This window comes from Salvelinus fontinalis, chromosome 30 (assembly GCF_029448725.1).
Source record: "Salvelinus fontinalis isolate EN_2023a chromosome 30, ASM2944872v1, whole genome shotgun sequence".
Lineage (NCBI taxonomy): Eukaryota > Metazoa > Chordata > Actinopteri > Salmoniformes > Salmonidae > Salvelinus > Salvelinus fontinalis.
Genome location: NC_074694.1, coordinates 26,702,949 through 26,716,591, shown reverse-complemented (window position 1 = coordinate 26,716,591; position 13,643 = coordinate 26,702,949). Strand labels below are relative to the sequence as shown.

At 42.1% G+C, this 13,643-nt stretch overlaps 1 protein-coding gene across 3 annotated transcripts in view; it reads right to left on the bottom strand.

The window, feature by feature from the left end:
• Positions 1–12,062, bottom strand: part of LOC129828887 (fatty acid synthase-like) — a 31,456-nt gene extending 19,394 nt beyond the window's left edge. Inside the window, exons 1-3 of one of the 3 annotated variants that reach the window (XM_055890167.1) lie at positions 11,717–12,062; positions 4,305–4,450; positions 159–311 (exon numbers count right to left, since the gene is read on the bottom strand). In XM_055890167.1, coding sequence (XP_055746142.1) covers positions 159–311; positions 4,305–4,431 — 280 coding nt within the window. In that variant the 5' untranslated portion in view covers positions 4,432–4,450; positions 11,717–12,062. The remainder of the gene's footprint in view (positions 1–158; positions 312–4,304; positions 4,451–11,716) is intronic. The other 2 variants (XM_055890165.1, XM_055890166.1) reach the window with 2 other exon arrangements.
• Positions 12,063–13,643: the final 1,581 nt, after the last annotated feature.

Here is a 13,643-nt window from a genome sequence, read left to right as displayed (position 1 = left end):
ATCTAATCTAAATGTGTGGACGACAGGAAGAGTAGCTGTTGTGATAGGAAGAGCTAATTGGGATCCAAATAAACAAATACATTTGACTTGGTATCTTTACACAGTTTTCCCAAATAAAATCTACTCATCCATCCAACCCTCAACACCCCTCTCCTCACCTCCGTCTACAATGGCTTCGTAGGCGATCTCCAGCATGAGGCGTAGCTGGGGGTCCATGGTGTGGGCCTGTTTGGGGTGGACCCCGAAGAACGCAGCATCGAACCGACTGATGTCCTTCAGCTTGCCGTTCCTCTTTGGAAGACCGTACAGACCTGGGAATGAATGGGAATGACACGTGGAGCATTGAGGGATAAAGAACCGGATAACTAGGTTTACCCAGACAACTTGTGTTCTACCTGTAGTCACTGAATGACTGGATAACCTGAATAATTCCCCTATGAATGTAATAGTGAACATATTAATTCATGTGATCATTTTACACACAATCTAAAGCAGGACTATTCCTTCCTCTCAGTAATTCTATGCAGACAGCAAACAAGAGCCTTTCCTCTCCTCCCTTATTTTCTCCACTCCTTTCCTATCCCCTTGCCCTCTTCTTTTCTCCATTCCTTTCCTCTCCTCCCTCCCCCTATCCCTGCTTTTCCCACCTCTCCTGTGGTGTGTGGTCTTAGGGGCGCCGTTCACCCAGAGCCTTTTAGTACATGAATGCGAGCTTTAGCTGGTTGCCAGGCACTGACTGATGAGAGGTGCTATTCACAGAGAGAGGAAACAGAAAAGAGAGAGAAACCAAGCTAATGAGGGAGTAAGAGAGCGAGACAGCTAGGAAGGTGAGACGGGGCTAAGAAGAAAAATATGGGGAGAAAGGCAGAAGAAGAGAGACCGAGCAAGAAAGAAAAACGGAGTGAATTAGGCAGAGCCAGAATGAGTACGAGAAAAAAAGAGGAAGGAGAAAGAGAAGCTAAGCAAGACAAGCCAAGGAGTAACAGTGCCAACAGCCCAGCTCCTCAGCTAGGTGGTGAAAAGCAACGGCAAACAGAGCAGCGCAGAGCAGACTGACAAGTCACCTTCAGCGACTACAGAGCACCTCTTACACATCAGAGGCTCATCGTACAGCTAACGGCTACCAGCGCTCGTTTGGGTTCATGTGGGTTACTTCATGTGGGTAGTGATCAATGTGTATAGCATGAGGATTGCTGATGCTATGTATGGGCCATTGAGAGGCTTTGAAGCCACCGGTCAGCCATATTGACACTCCACAGTAGGAGCAGTCCTCCATAGGAATGAATAGAGTTCTACAGTGTTTCAAATAAATTGACAATATTAAATGTATTTAAGTATGTTTTTGTTGTAGTGGGGACAAGAACATTAGTTATAAAATATATATATATACACACACACATACATTTTTTGTTTAGCTCACATAATCAAAAATGATACACCGAGTATAGAAAACATTAAGAACACCTGCTCTTTCCATGACAAGATGAATCCATGTGAAAGCTATGATCCCCTATTGATGTCACTTGTTAAATCCACTTCAATATCAGTGTAGATGAAGGGGAGGAGACGAGTTTAAGAAGGATTTTTAAGCCTTGAGACATGGATTGTGTGCTATTCAGAGGGTGAATGGGCAAGACAAAAGATTTAAGTGCCTTTGAACAGGGTATGGTTCCAGGTGCACCGGTTTATGTCAAGAACTGCAACGCTGCTGGGTTTTTCATGCTCAACAGTTTCCTGTGTGTATCAAGAAAGGTGTATATAACTCAGCATAAAAAGACACATCCTCTCACTGTCAACTGCGTTTATTTCCAGCAAACTTAACATGTGTAAATATTTGTATGAACATAACAAGATTCAACAACTGAGACATAAACTGAACAAGTTCCACAGACATGTGACTAACAGAAATTGAATAATGTGTCCCTGAACAAAGGGAGGGGGGGGGTCAAAATCAAAAGTAACAGTCAGTATCTGGTGTGGCCACCAGCTGCATTAAGTACTGCAGTGCATCTCCTCATGGACTGCACCAGATTTGCCAGTTCTTGCTGCGAGATGTTACTCCACTCTTCCACCAAGGCACCTGCACGTTCCCGGACATTTCTGGGGGAAAGGCCCTATCCCTCACCCTCCGATCCAACAGGACCCAGATGTGCTCAATGGGATTGAGATCCGGGCTCATCGCTGGCCATGGCAGAACACTGACATTCCTGTCTTGAAGAAAATCACGCACAGAACGAGCAGTATGGCTGGTGGTAGTGTCATGCTGGAGGGTCATGTCAGGATGAGCCTGCAGGAAGGGTACCACATGAGGGAGGAGGTCTTCCCTGTAACGCACAGCGTTGAGATTGCCTGCAATGACAACAAGCTCAGTCCGATGATGCTGTGACACACCGCCCCAGACCATGACGGACCCTCCACCTCCAAATCGATCCAGAGTACAGGCCTCAGTGTAACGCTCATTCCTTCGACGATAAACACGAATCCGACCATCACCCCTGGTGAGACAAAACCGCGACTCCTCAAAGAGGAGCACTTTTTGCCAGTCCTGTCTGGTCTAGCGATGGTGGGTTTGTGCCCATAGGCGAACTTGTTACAGGTGAGGCCCTGCCTTACAACACACCTACAAGCCCTCAGCCCAGCCTCTCTCAGCCAATTGCGGACAGTCTGAGCACTGATGGAGGGATTGTGTGTTCCTGGTAGAACTTGGGCAGTTGTTGTTGCCATCCTGTACCTGTCCCGCAGGTGTGATGTTCGGATGTACCGATCCTGTGCAGGTGTTGTTACACGTGGTCTGCCACTGCGAGGACGATCCACTGTCCTTCCTGTCTCCCTGTAGTGCTGTCTTGGGCGTCTCACATTGCAATTTATTGCCCTGGCCACATCTGCAGTCCTCATGCCTCCTTGCAGCACGCCTAAGGCACGTTTACGCACATGAGCAGGGACCCTGGGCATCTTTCTTTTGGTGTTTAGAGTCAGTAGAAAGGCCTCTTTAGTGTCCTAAGTTTTTATAACTGTAACTGACCTTAATTGCCTACCGTCTGTAAGCTGTTAGTGTCTTAACGACCATTCCACAGGTGCATGTTCCTTAATTGTTTATGGTTCATTGAACAAGCATGGGAAACAGTGTTTAAACCCTTTAGAATGACGATCTGTGAAGTTATTTGGATTATTTGGATTTTTACGAATTATCTTTGAAGGACATTGTCCTGAAAAAGGGACGTTTCTTTTTTTGCTGAGTATATATATATATATATGACTGACAAACGGGTCAGTAAAGACTGGAGGAAGCATTCTACTCATTAACCTGCCCACATTGATGGTGATGCAAAAGAAAAGTACAGCTAACCAGGTCTTTGGTCAAGGGGAGGTATTTCCTATCATGTGGTTGATGTAACATTCTATGACTAGGCAGTACACCCACATCATTTGTGGCAGATGTTCGAATGAAATATTGGTCTACAATGTGTGTTTTGGTTCAAATCTGCAACCCAATTTATGATAGGAGCTACTCATCAGTTTACGGTGTAGTTTACACTGTGATGCAAGGTAGCTTGTGTGTCAGTCAGATTTTCAAAGCTTGTTTTCAACTCTTAATGATCGGCTATGAAAAGCCAACAGATTTATTCCTGATTATTATTTGACCATGCTTGTCATTTATGAACATTTTGAAAATCTTGTCTCTCTCTAATTTTCTCCTTCTCTCTTTCTTTCTCTCGGAGGACCTGGGCCCTAGGACCATGCGTCGGGACTGCCGCCCGTGGTGACTCCTTGCTGTCCCCAGTCCGCCTGGCCTTGCTGCTATTCCAGTTTCAGCTGTTCTGCCTGCGGTTATGGAACCGCCACCTGTCCCAGACCTGTTGTTTTTCAACTCTTAATGATCAGCTATGAAAAGCCAACTGAAAATTATTCATGATTATTATTTGACCATGCTTGTCACTTATGAACATTTTTGAACATCTTGGCATAGTTCTGTTATAATCTCCACCCGGCACAGCCAGAAGAGGACTGGCCACCCCTCATAGCCTGGTTCCTCTCTAGGTTTCTTCCTAGGTTTTGGCCTTTCTAGGGAGTTTTTCCTAGCCACCGTGCTTCTACACCTGCATTCTAGCTGTTTGGGGTTTTAGGCTGGGTTTCTGTACAGCACTTCGAGATATTATCTGATGTACGAAGGGCTATATAAAATAAAATTGAAATTGTTGTGAGTCCTTTCAGAGTTCAAAGAAACAAATAAAAACAGCAACAACATATCTGATGTTTATGGGTCATAATCACATCCAGGTCATGGAAAGGTCACGGGGTCTCACCTGGCTTCCACCTTCGGTCATCTTCTGTTACCATGTCAACCCCATTGAAGAGGTTCTCCCAGAATTCCTCGAGGTTGTTTGACTCAGGAAGCCGTCCCGATATCCCGGCAACAACAATCTCCTCCATCCTGGGAATAAAAGGGCTACTGTGGGAGGAAAGAGGAGAAGAGTAAGAGATTGGGTTAGATGTAGGGTTGAGAAGATACCAGTATCACCATACTTAGAAGCAGGGATTGACATAAAGGGTTGTCCTATTGCTTAGTTCACTTTCCCCAGGCAGTCACGCAAGTTGAGCATGCTCTGAGGTTTCCCAATTGGGCAGGTTCATTTTATTTATTTAAATGAAACTACCAAGATTTCCAGTAGTCTATAACTGATATTTCTGGTTCCTCCCCATTGTTTAATGTGAAGACTATGGCAGTCAGGCTAGATGAGCCTTCTATGAGAATGTATTTGACTGACAGCAACAAAAATACAAATTAGTCCAGTGCTGATCTTGCCTATGTGCAGGCAATATATAACACTTCTGCATGTAAATAGTGAATTTGCATTTTCGGGCAACCAAAAACAATACTGTCACCCAGTCACATGTGTTTATTTTCCAAGCTATAGCACACAATATTTGAAAAAGACTTGTCTGCCTCGTGTTTTTTTTGTTGCCCTGAAAAAAATTATCGGATATAGGCTACTGGTATTGTTACAATCCTAGTTAGAGGTTAATTTCATTTAACCTTTTTTATGCACATTACTGTAGTTTCTTAAACAATAACTGGTGCACGATGGCAGCAGTGTCACAAATGATCAGAAAACTACAGCCTGAGAAAATTGTGAACTCTAAGTAGGGGAGAGAAAAGGAGACCGAAAGAATTCGGAGAAATTAAGAAAGAGACAGAGAGAGGAGGCGACATAAAAGTCTAGACAAAACGACCCTATGGGAGAATTCCCATTCCCCACAGAAACATTTCATTGCTTGCAGCCACGCTCTGACAGAGTTGCTTGCGACTGTAAACTCCCTCACCCCCTGCAAGGAGTCTTACACTGACAATAGATTTTGACTGCTTGACCAGGCAGCACTGAGTGGGTCTGTGGAAACGAGCCCTGAAAGCCTCTTTAGCACAAAGTCATGTTCAGCGCAGCATTATAAAAAGGTGCTTTCTAGATCAACAAGCCAGTTCACCTCAGGCGACAGCAGACTGGGCTGGGAAACAGATATCTGCATCTGCTTATGAAGAGAAGCAGAGGAGATACTCAGTGTGTGTTCATGTTTGTGTGTAGTCGCAGTGCATGAACAGTAGTGTGAGAGTGAACTCATCATCCAGCCCAGAACCTTCGTTCCTGGGCGAGGCCATTCCGTGCAGGCCAGCCAACCAATGACACGGCAGGGGCCAATCAGTTTATCCCAGTTCACTGAGCGATGCAGTGAAGCGTTCTACTCCAAGTTGTAGCTAACGGTTCCCTAGTTGAACACACAGCAGCCTACTGTTAGCGCAGGGCAGGGGCACCAACACAATACAGCTGGTGGAACCGAGCACCTATAGTACTGATGACCCCCTAATAGGAGTGTTACAGCACTCCTCGGTCTTCAATCCTGGAAAGCTACAGGGCTTTTGTTCTGGTCCGCATGAATTCAAATTACCACGCACTTCATAGGCTAGAAGGCTATAGGTTTGTTACCTGGGATAGAACAAAGCCTGCACAGTGCACACCCTGTGGGAGCATAGGACCAACATTGAAGAACACCTTACAGATTTAAAGTTAGCCCATCGGACAGTGAGCCAGTGTGGGCCTACATCATCACCACTCTTAATTGGTTAACTACGTTAACTCTCACTGTCCGATGGGCCAACTTTAAATGTGTACAGAGACACTAAAGCAAACTAGGGACAGCACGCTCCGTTCCTCTTTAATGATAACATTAAGCAATTGGTTACTGTGACTGCAGCATATTTTCATAACTCCAGATGACTGGCAGCTGTGTGTGTAGCATCTGAAAACAGAGCCCAGTGAGTTCTTTAGCCAGTGTGTGAGTGTGTCCATCCACTGAAGCATAGCTACATTCCCTGACAACAAAATATATTTGAATGGAACTGAGAGTCCCCCACCTTCCCAATAACACAGCGTACCATATAACATACAGTAGGGTCATTCCATGTCATTTCATGACCCCCACCATCTCAGATTGTTTTGAAATTGTTTTTGTAGTTAGAAAACAGATAAAATTTTCATTCCTGAAACATTACTTTGTTGAAATATAATTTGATGCACCCAAATTGGCCCTTTATTTTATACGATTCATATAATAAATATAATACATAACAATCGGATTTGGGCAATAAATCTTCGTAACAATGAGTAAGACATGAGGAATCCAATAAAATGATCGGAACCCCCCCCCCACGCCAATCCCACCGCAACAACCAGTATACAGCATCAGTTCTCTATGTCTGACTAGGGGGGGGGTTCCCTGTTCAGAGAAATTAGCCTTTGAAGTTGCACATCTGGTACTGTTATTGGCTGAGAAGTCAGCTTCCTGTGAGCAGTGGCCATGCATCTGTAAGAGTACCAGGATGTCATAACACACAACCATCAATTGTTTAAGAGGAAATAAAATTAAAACAACTAGGCCTAGCCTAAGCCATTCTCTTCAGAAAATAGTTGACTGGTTAAAATCCTCATCTTGGTTTTCAAAGGGCAGCCAAAATGGACACACATAGGGCTGAGAACTACATTGCACTGGAACCTATACAGCTCTTGCCAAAGCACTGCGTCCTAAACTCTCACACCTCAGAGAGACTGAAAAGTGAGAACAGATGCTGCAACAGTTTTAGACTTTTATTGCCTGTATTACAGAGACATAAAACCATCATAAAATCAGCCAGGTCAGGGCCACTAAGTGCTAGTTAGCCATCACTGGCTGTACTAGGACCAAAAGTGTCCTAACAGCTTATACCCAAGCCATAAGACTGCTGAACAATTAATCAAATGGCCACCCAGACTATTTACATTGACCCCCCCCCCTTTGTTTTGTACACTGCTGCTACTCGCTGTTTATTATCTATGTATAGTCACTTTACCCCTATCTACATGTACAAATTACCTCGACTAACCTGTACCCCCCACATTGACTCGGTACCCCCTGAATATAGCCTCGTTATTGTTATTATGTTACTTTTACTTTAGTTTATTTCAAAATATTTTCTTAACCATTTCTTGAACTGCATTGTTGGTTAAGGGCTTGTAACTAAGCATTTCACGGTAAGGTCCACACCTGTGCTATTCGGCGCATGTGGTAAAATTAGATTTGATTAGCCAGTCATTATCCAACAGAGGAGAGAAGGCTAAACAGAAGCTGTAGATAAACAGTCTCTTGAAGAAAACAGGACAGTTGAACTAGTGAGAGAAGTTCAGAGAAGCAACCTTCTCACTAATAGGCTGCGATCTAAATAACAGTCACAGTGATACTACAGTAACAAGTGATTTCATCAAAGCAGTTATTTTTTTAACCATAGCTGTGGCAAATTGAGTTAGATAACCATGATGTACCTGCAACAATCAAGTATCAATCTGAAGATTAGATGCCTCGTTTATGGCACAGTGTCTTATTTTTTAAATAAAATTTCCACCTGAATTTTGTACATTTTCACACTAAATTCTCATTACCAAAATGTGTCCGGATTAAATTCTCAGGTCAATTTATACAATTTTACTTTAGAAAAGCCGAACTTATATGAATAAAAAAATTCAAATGTATATATATATATATATTCAGATATGTTGCTGTACTGTTCATAAAATCATACAAATTGTATACTAGTTGAAGTTTACATTAAACAACACTTATTACGCAAAAACACCGTCTGTGAAAATGTTTTTTCATTACCCTAACACGAAGTTGCTGTAAAAAAAATAAATTCATTCACATGATGCATCATCTAGATCATAATTGTCTTTAGACGAGCAAAAGTTCATTTAATTTCTTCACTTATATGCCTTCAGAATGAGGATCTCATTCTCAAACACCCTCTTTACGACACTTGACCTTCTCATAACCAAAATTACAAAAAAGCTCAAATTGGAAAAAACGTAGAGAACCATTACCTTACCAACTTGGAGGCATGAATGGGCTTTTGCGATGTGGTCAATTGTTTGCTGTCTCCTATTACTTGCAGATTGCGTTAAGGGGCTCTCATTATCAAAACACACATTTGTCATTACGACATCATTTTTAGGTCAGTTTTGGTAATGAGAACCTTCATTTCGGTAATGATAATAAGTTAATTCTAATGTATAATGATGGGTGTGCTGGTAACTAATTATTTACTAGAACCACTGCTCACACCTATTGTATAGATTTTTTGTAAAACATCAATTATGTGATTAAGTAGGAGTAGTCAAGAAATATGGGTGTATAAACCACACAATGTACTTAAAGCATAAAGAAAAAAAGGCACTATCAGATTAAGCCAAAATTGCTAAAGTATAAATTAAATTTTTCTTAATATTTACAACATATTGGTGGATTACGGTAAGAATAAGCAGGTTTCGGAGATGAAAAATAAACATTTATGAAATAGAAAAATACAGATCTAATCTTAGTGATCCAAAAGGAATTATTTGGCTCAAGTGCAAGTTTCATGAGAATCACCCTGCACTCCTCCGCCTATAGAGTATCACCCTGCCTGGCCATGGAGGGCTGGGTAGGAGCAGGTTAGTAAAGTAGCCTAGTAAACCTACAGGGATTAAGGTGGATTATCATCTACCTGACCTGAATCTCATCACTGTAAGGCAGAGCCTTGATTGATTACATGTGTTGGATATCTACTTATGCAACACAATGACAACTACTGTACAGTAACCTCATGCCATGGATGACAAAGCACACAGCCTTCCTGTGTGTGTTTCTCTCTCCGTCTCTTGGTGCATCGGTCTCACCCCCACTCACTCAGTCTGTCTGTAATTTTTTCTGTTTGTCCTCCCATCTCCCGCTGTCCTCCACAGCCATTTTGTGTAATATAATAACTCAACCTATGAGGGAGTGACACAGACCAACATCTGTACAGGAAGAGAATAATGGTGTTCTTGTACAGATTACAATTGATTATCCTCTTAGTATTGATTATTGACAATCTATATAAAAAAGTTTATTTTTTTTACAGCTTGTAATGAAACAGCAGGGAGCAGGTCTCGAACCCTCGACCTTCTAGCCCGAAGTCCGGCGCGCTATCGACTGTGCCGCAAAAGCATGCTCGTGCGGCAGAGTCGATTTCCACGCTTATGAACCCAGGGTCGTTACACTACTCCCTCCTTCCAAAGAGCGCGTCCTCGCGCTAGCTTGCGACTCTACGTCTTACAGGAACGCGCTCACCGGCCAAGCACACGCACTGTTGTGGATGCAAGGTCCGATCACTTCTGACACCAATGTAATGAAACAGCAGGGAGCAGGTCTCGAACCCTCGACCTTCTAGCCCGAGGTCCGGCGCGGTATCGACTGTGCCGCAAAAGCATGCTCGTGCGGCAGAGTCGATTTCTGCACTTATGAACCCAGGGTCGTTACAATCTGTTCAAATCTAAGTCATACACCAGAGTAGCATAGTTTCACCTGCCTCAAATAGAACATACTGGTAATTGACTTGGCTCAACTTGTCACATAGATACTAAAACACCTGAAAAGTACCTGAGTTGTTATACATAGCAATAACATGATGTATAACAAATCCCGCTGAAGTTAAAGACTACATCCATCTCTAGGAGTCAGGACATTTTATCCTGTGCCTCGATTACATGCCTGTCAAGTAAGCAAAACAAACACCAGCCCGTTCACTCAGGGAGACTATACCTTGTTCCTGTAGAGCTAACCTCCTGTAGGTTTTCAATCTAACTCCAGTTGTAACTAACCTGATTCAGCTTATCAACCAGCTAATTATTAGAATCAAGTGTGCTAGATTAGGGTTGCAGTGAAAATCTACAGGATAGTAGCTCTCCAGCAACAAGGTTGAGCTAGGGTCCTGGCTGGTGCTGGGATGGGTAGGCTCACCAAACATTGATGTCCATTTCTAATGCGATACTAGTCTGGGTAAGCAAGGGGTATTCAACTCTTACCCTGCGCCCACAAGGTCCAGAGACTGCTGGTTAGATTAGGTGCTCTCTTTTCCAAGTCTTAGGCACAAAACCTCAGATTCATGCTAAACCTTTTGGACTAGCCAAAGCCTATTTGAAATATTCAAGGAAAATACCACTCAAACTATATTTTGGTATTTGTGGTTTCATTAGTCCACTGTTGATACAGTCCTAAAATGCTTTGCAATTCAGCAATCAAGTTTAAGGTAAGGACTAATTAAACAAATACCAAAAGATACTTCCACTCAAAGTTTCCTTTAAGTGAAGTTCAGAAGGTGACAGTGGCTGAATGACAGTGAAAGTGATTGTTTTCAGAGACACAGGCATGAGTTCTACAATATGACTCATCAAATTACTGTCTTGCAATTAGACTAAGAGGATGCGCAAAATGCATCATGCTCACCTCCTACTAACCATGCAGAAAATGTAACCAAAAATATATCAGAAAGAGCAGCACCAGAAAAAAGCCTCTCAAAAGGAGAGGCATCCAATTCAATACTATCCCAGGCATCAACACCCCAAAAAACTAAATTAATTGAATTATTAATGACCCTTTGATGTAGGCATAGCTAATCAAACCATTGTTACTGGGCCCTATAGGTCAATACTTATAAACTATGCTCGATTATCTCCTGCTACTCCCAAATTTAGACCAGGGACACAAGCATGCCATACACGGATAACTAGCCAGCATAATAGAGGTGTCCCAAGCATAATCAACCATAAATGCCAGGGCATCAGTGAATAGTAGTTGATTAAAACGTGTTGGCATCCAGGTAGTGATGACCATATAGCAACTCAACTGCTAGCCTTAGCAGTGGCAGGCATCACTATTGAAATTGCGCCTGAGCCTATGAGCGCGTTTCCCTGCCCAGGCCTAGCTGACGCCTGCCAGATTTTAAGACGCTTGGTTAGGTATTTCACGTAGCAGCTAACCACAACATGTTATAGCAGTCTTTCAGTCGATACACGACCGATGACGTTGCACGTAACCATTGGTTAGAGGAAGCAACATCTAAGCAGGGGAAGGCGACCAAAATCTTTACCTGGCCTAGCTAAATGCCACTATTTCTGAGAATACGTCAGCTAGCTGATGTAACTCTTAAAATGTATGAACATTGTAACGATAAAGTGTAGTAATTGATAAAAACAAGCCAGATGATATCGAGGAAATCCATTTGGAGTTCGTTTGTTTATTGCTACGACGCCGGTCATCACGATGAGGGAACATCTCACCGGCTAACTTGATGAAGAAGCTATAACATTGCTAGTCTAGCAATATCAGAACAACTTACCTGTATTTATGTGTTTTAATATCTGTAGAACCCACCAAAATCAGAGAAATATTAGCAAAGAAACGGTTAACGTTAGCAAAAAATCCCTCGATAATCCCTTATCTTCCGTCGGTGAGAGCGCGCTTGCCTGTGATGTGTCTGTGCTAGTTGTTCGGGAGGAATCGTGAGCTCTTCCCGTTCCCTGCCTAGCCCTTCCAATTTCTCTCGCTTCTTTGATTCCCTTTCTCTATTTAATTTAAATGTCTGACATGCTCTCCCCAGCCACGCCACATGGGCTGACAGTTTGGATAGGCTGTCCAGTCCAATGAGAAAAGAGGCAGGGCTCACAGTCTCAGCCAGTGATGGGGTGATTCGCTGAACGCTGTAGTTTCGGAAAAAAACGGAAGAAAGCGATGGAAAGGTTACTGTAGTACATTCGGATAGCATTGGATGTATCCTATGTGCTAGTACAATGTGCGAGTGCACCGGGAGCCTAGCTCAGTTCCCCCCGCCCCGTTATATTGATAAAGCCTATAGCCAAGTCCAAGTTCATCACTCAAGTTCAAAGCGCAGAACCATCACTTACAGGTCTGAGCTGTGTTCAGATTTCACACTGATTGAACAATAACTAATTTCGAAATCTTGCAGAAAGGAGGACACATGCAATAGTCCATGGACTTTGGGAAACACATTTGACAATCTTGATTAATTCGATTTTTCCCCTTTTTATTCACAAATGTATGATTTTTGACAATGCAATTTATTGGAGATGGTGATACCATTAAATCATGGTGGATTTAGCCTACACAAGGTAAATATTTCCCCCTAACCTATTAATAGTGAATGAATGTATTCTTTACAGCATGTGTAATGCATTTGGAAATCTACTAGTGCAGATTAGGCCAATACTATGTTGAATATCATTTCTAAGAACTGCATGGTCACCTGTGGTTGACGTTGTGGAAATGATATATCCATCAATGCATGTGTTCTATCACCTGTACGAATTGAAGGAGTCATCTATAACTTCAGATTTTTTAAATCATTGAAATATTTTATATCCATTGTTTTGCATGTATAGAAAGATAATAATGTATTTTATTGCACCCAAGTATTCAGTCTTTTGTATTGTTTAACAAGAGGTTTGGTAATACTTTATAATAACTTCCACCAATAAGTCATTATAAAATGTTTATAATTACTTAGAAATGCTTTATACATAAAACATGTAAATGTTCATGAATTGTAATGCTTATGAGTATAAATGTTAATAAATAACTAAATACTTATTTTATAGTTTATAAAATAGTTTGTGCTTATTCATATATGTTTTTATATTATTAATGGATATTTTACCCAAACTCAGTCAGTAGGCATTTCTTCTGTAGGTTGAACTTGAGGAGCAACCATATCAACCCACCTGAAATAGGTTATTATGGCAAATGTACAGTCAGGCTGACAAACCAGGTAGCACACACCCAAATCCCAGCTGTGATCATAGTTGTGATATTTTACAAACGTGAAAATGAACCAATCATAGAGCAGGGGTGTGTGGGCACCTCCAATCAGCGTGAATGTGAGGGTGTTGCTAGGAGATAGGGTGATGTGATGACAGTGAGGGGAGGAGCTTGTTGCCAGGGCAGCAAGGATGGTGATGTAATCAGAAATGCTGCCTGACTGTTGGGGTTACTAGAGTTCAATGGTGAAGATGGCATGTGGAGGATGGCATGATGTCGAGAAAAACTACTACTTACTTTGTACTGTTCTGTCAGTATCTTGGACTGTACTTATTTACTAACCTAACTTCTAATCAAGATAACCTGTAGAAAACATGTGGAAATATGTACATAATGTGTGTGTTAACATTCATATTTCATAAGATCCCTTTTCAAGGTAAATTTGTAACAATTCTGGTTTGGTGTAACACTTTTTCAATAAAGGAACGATT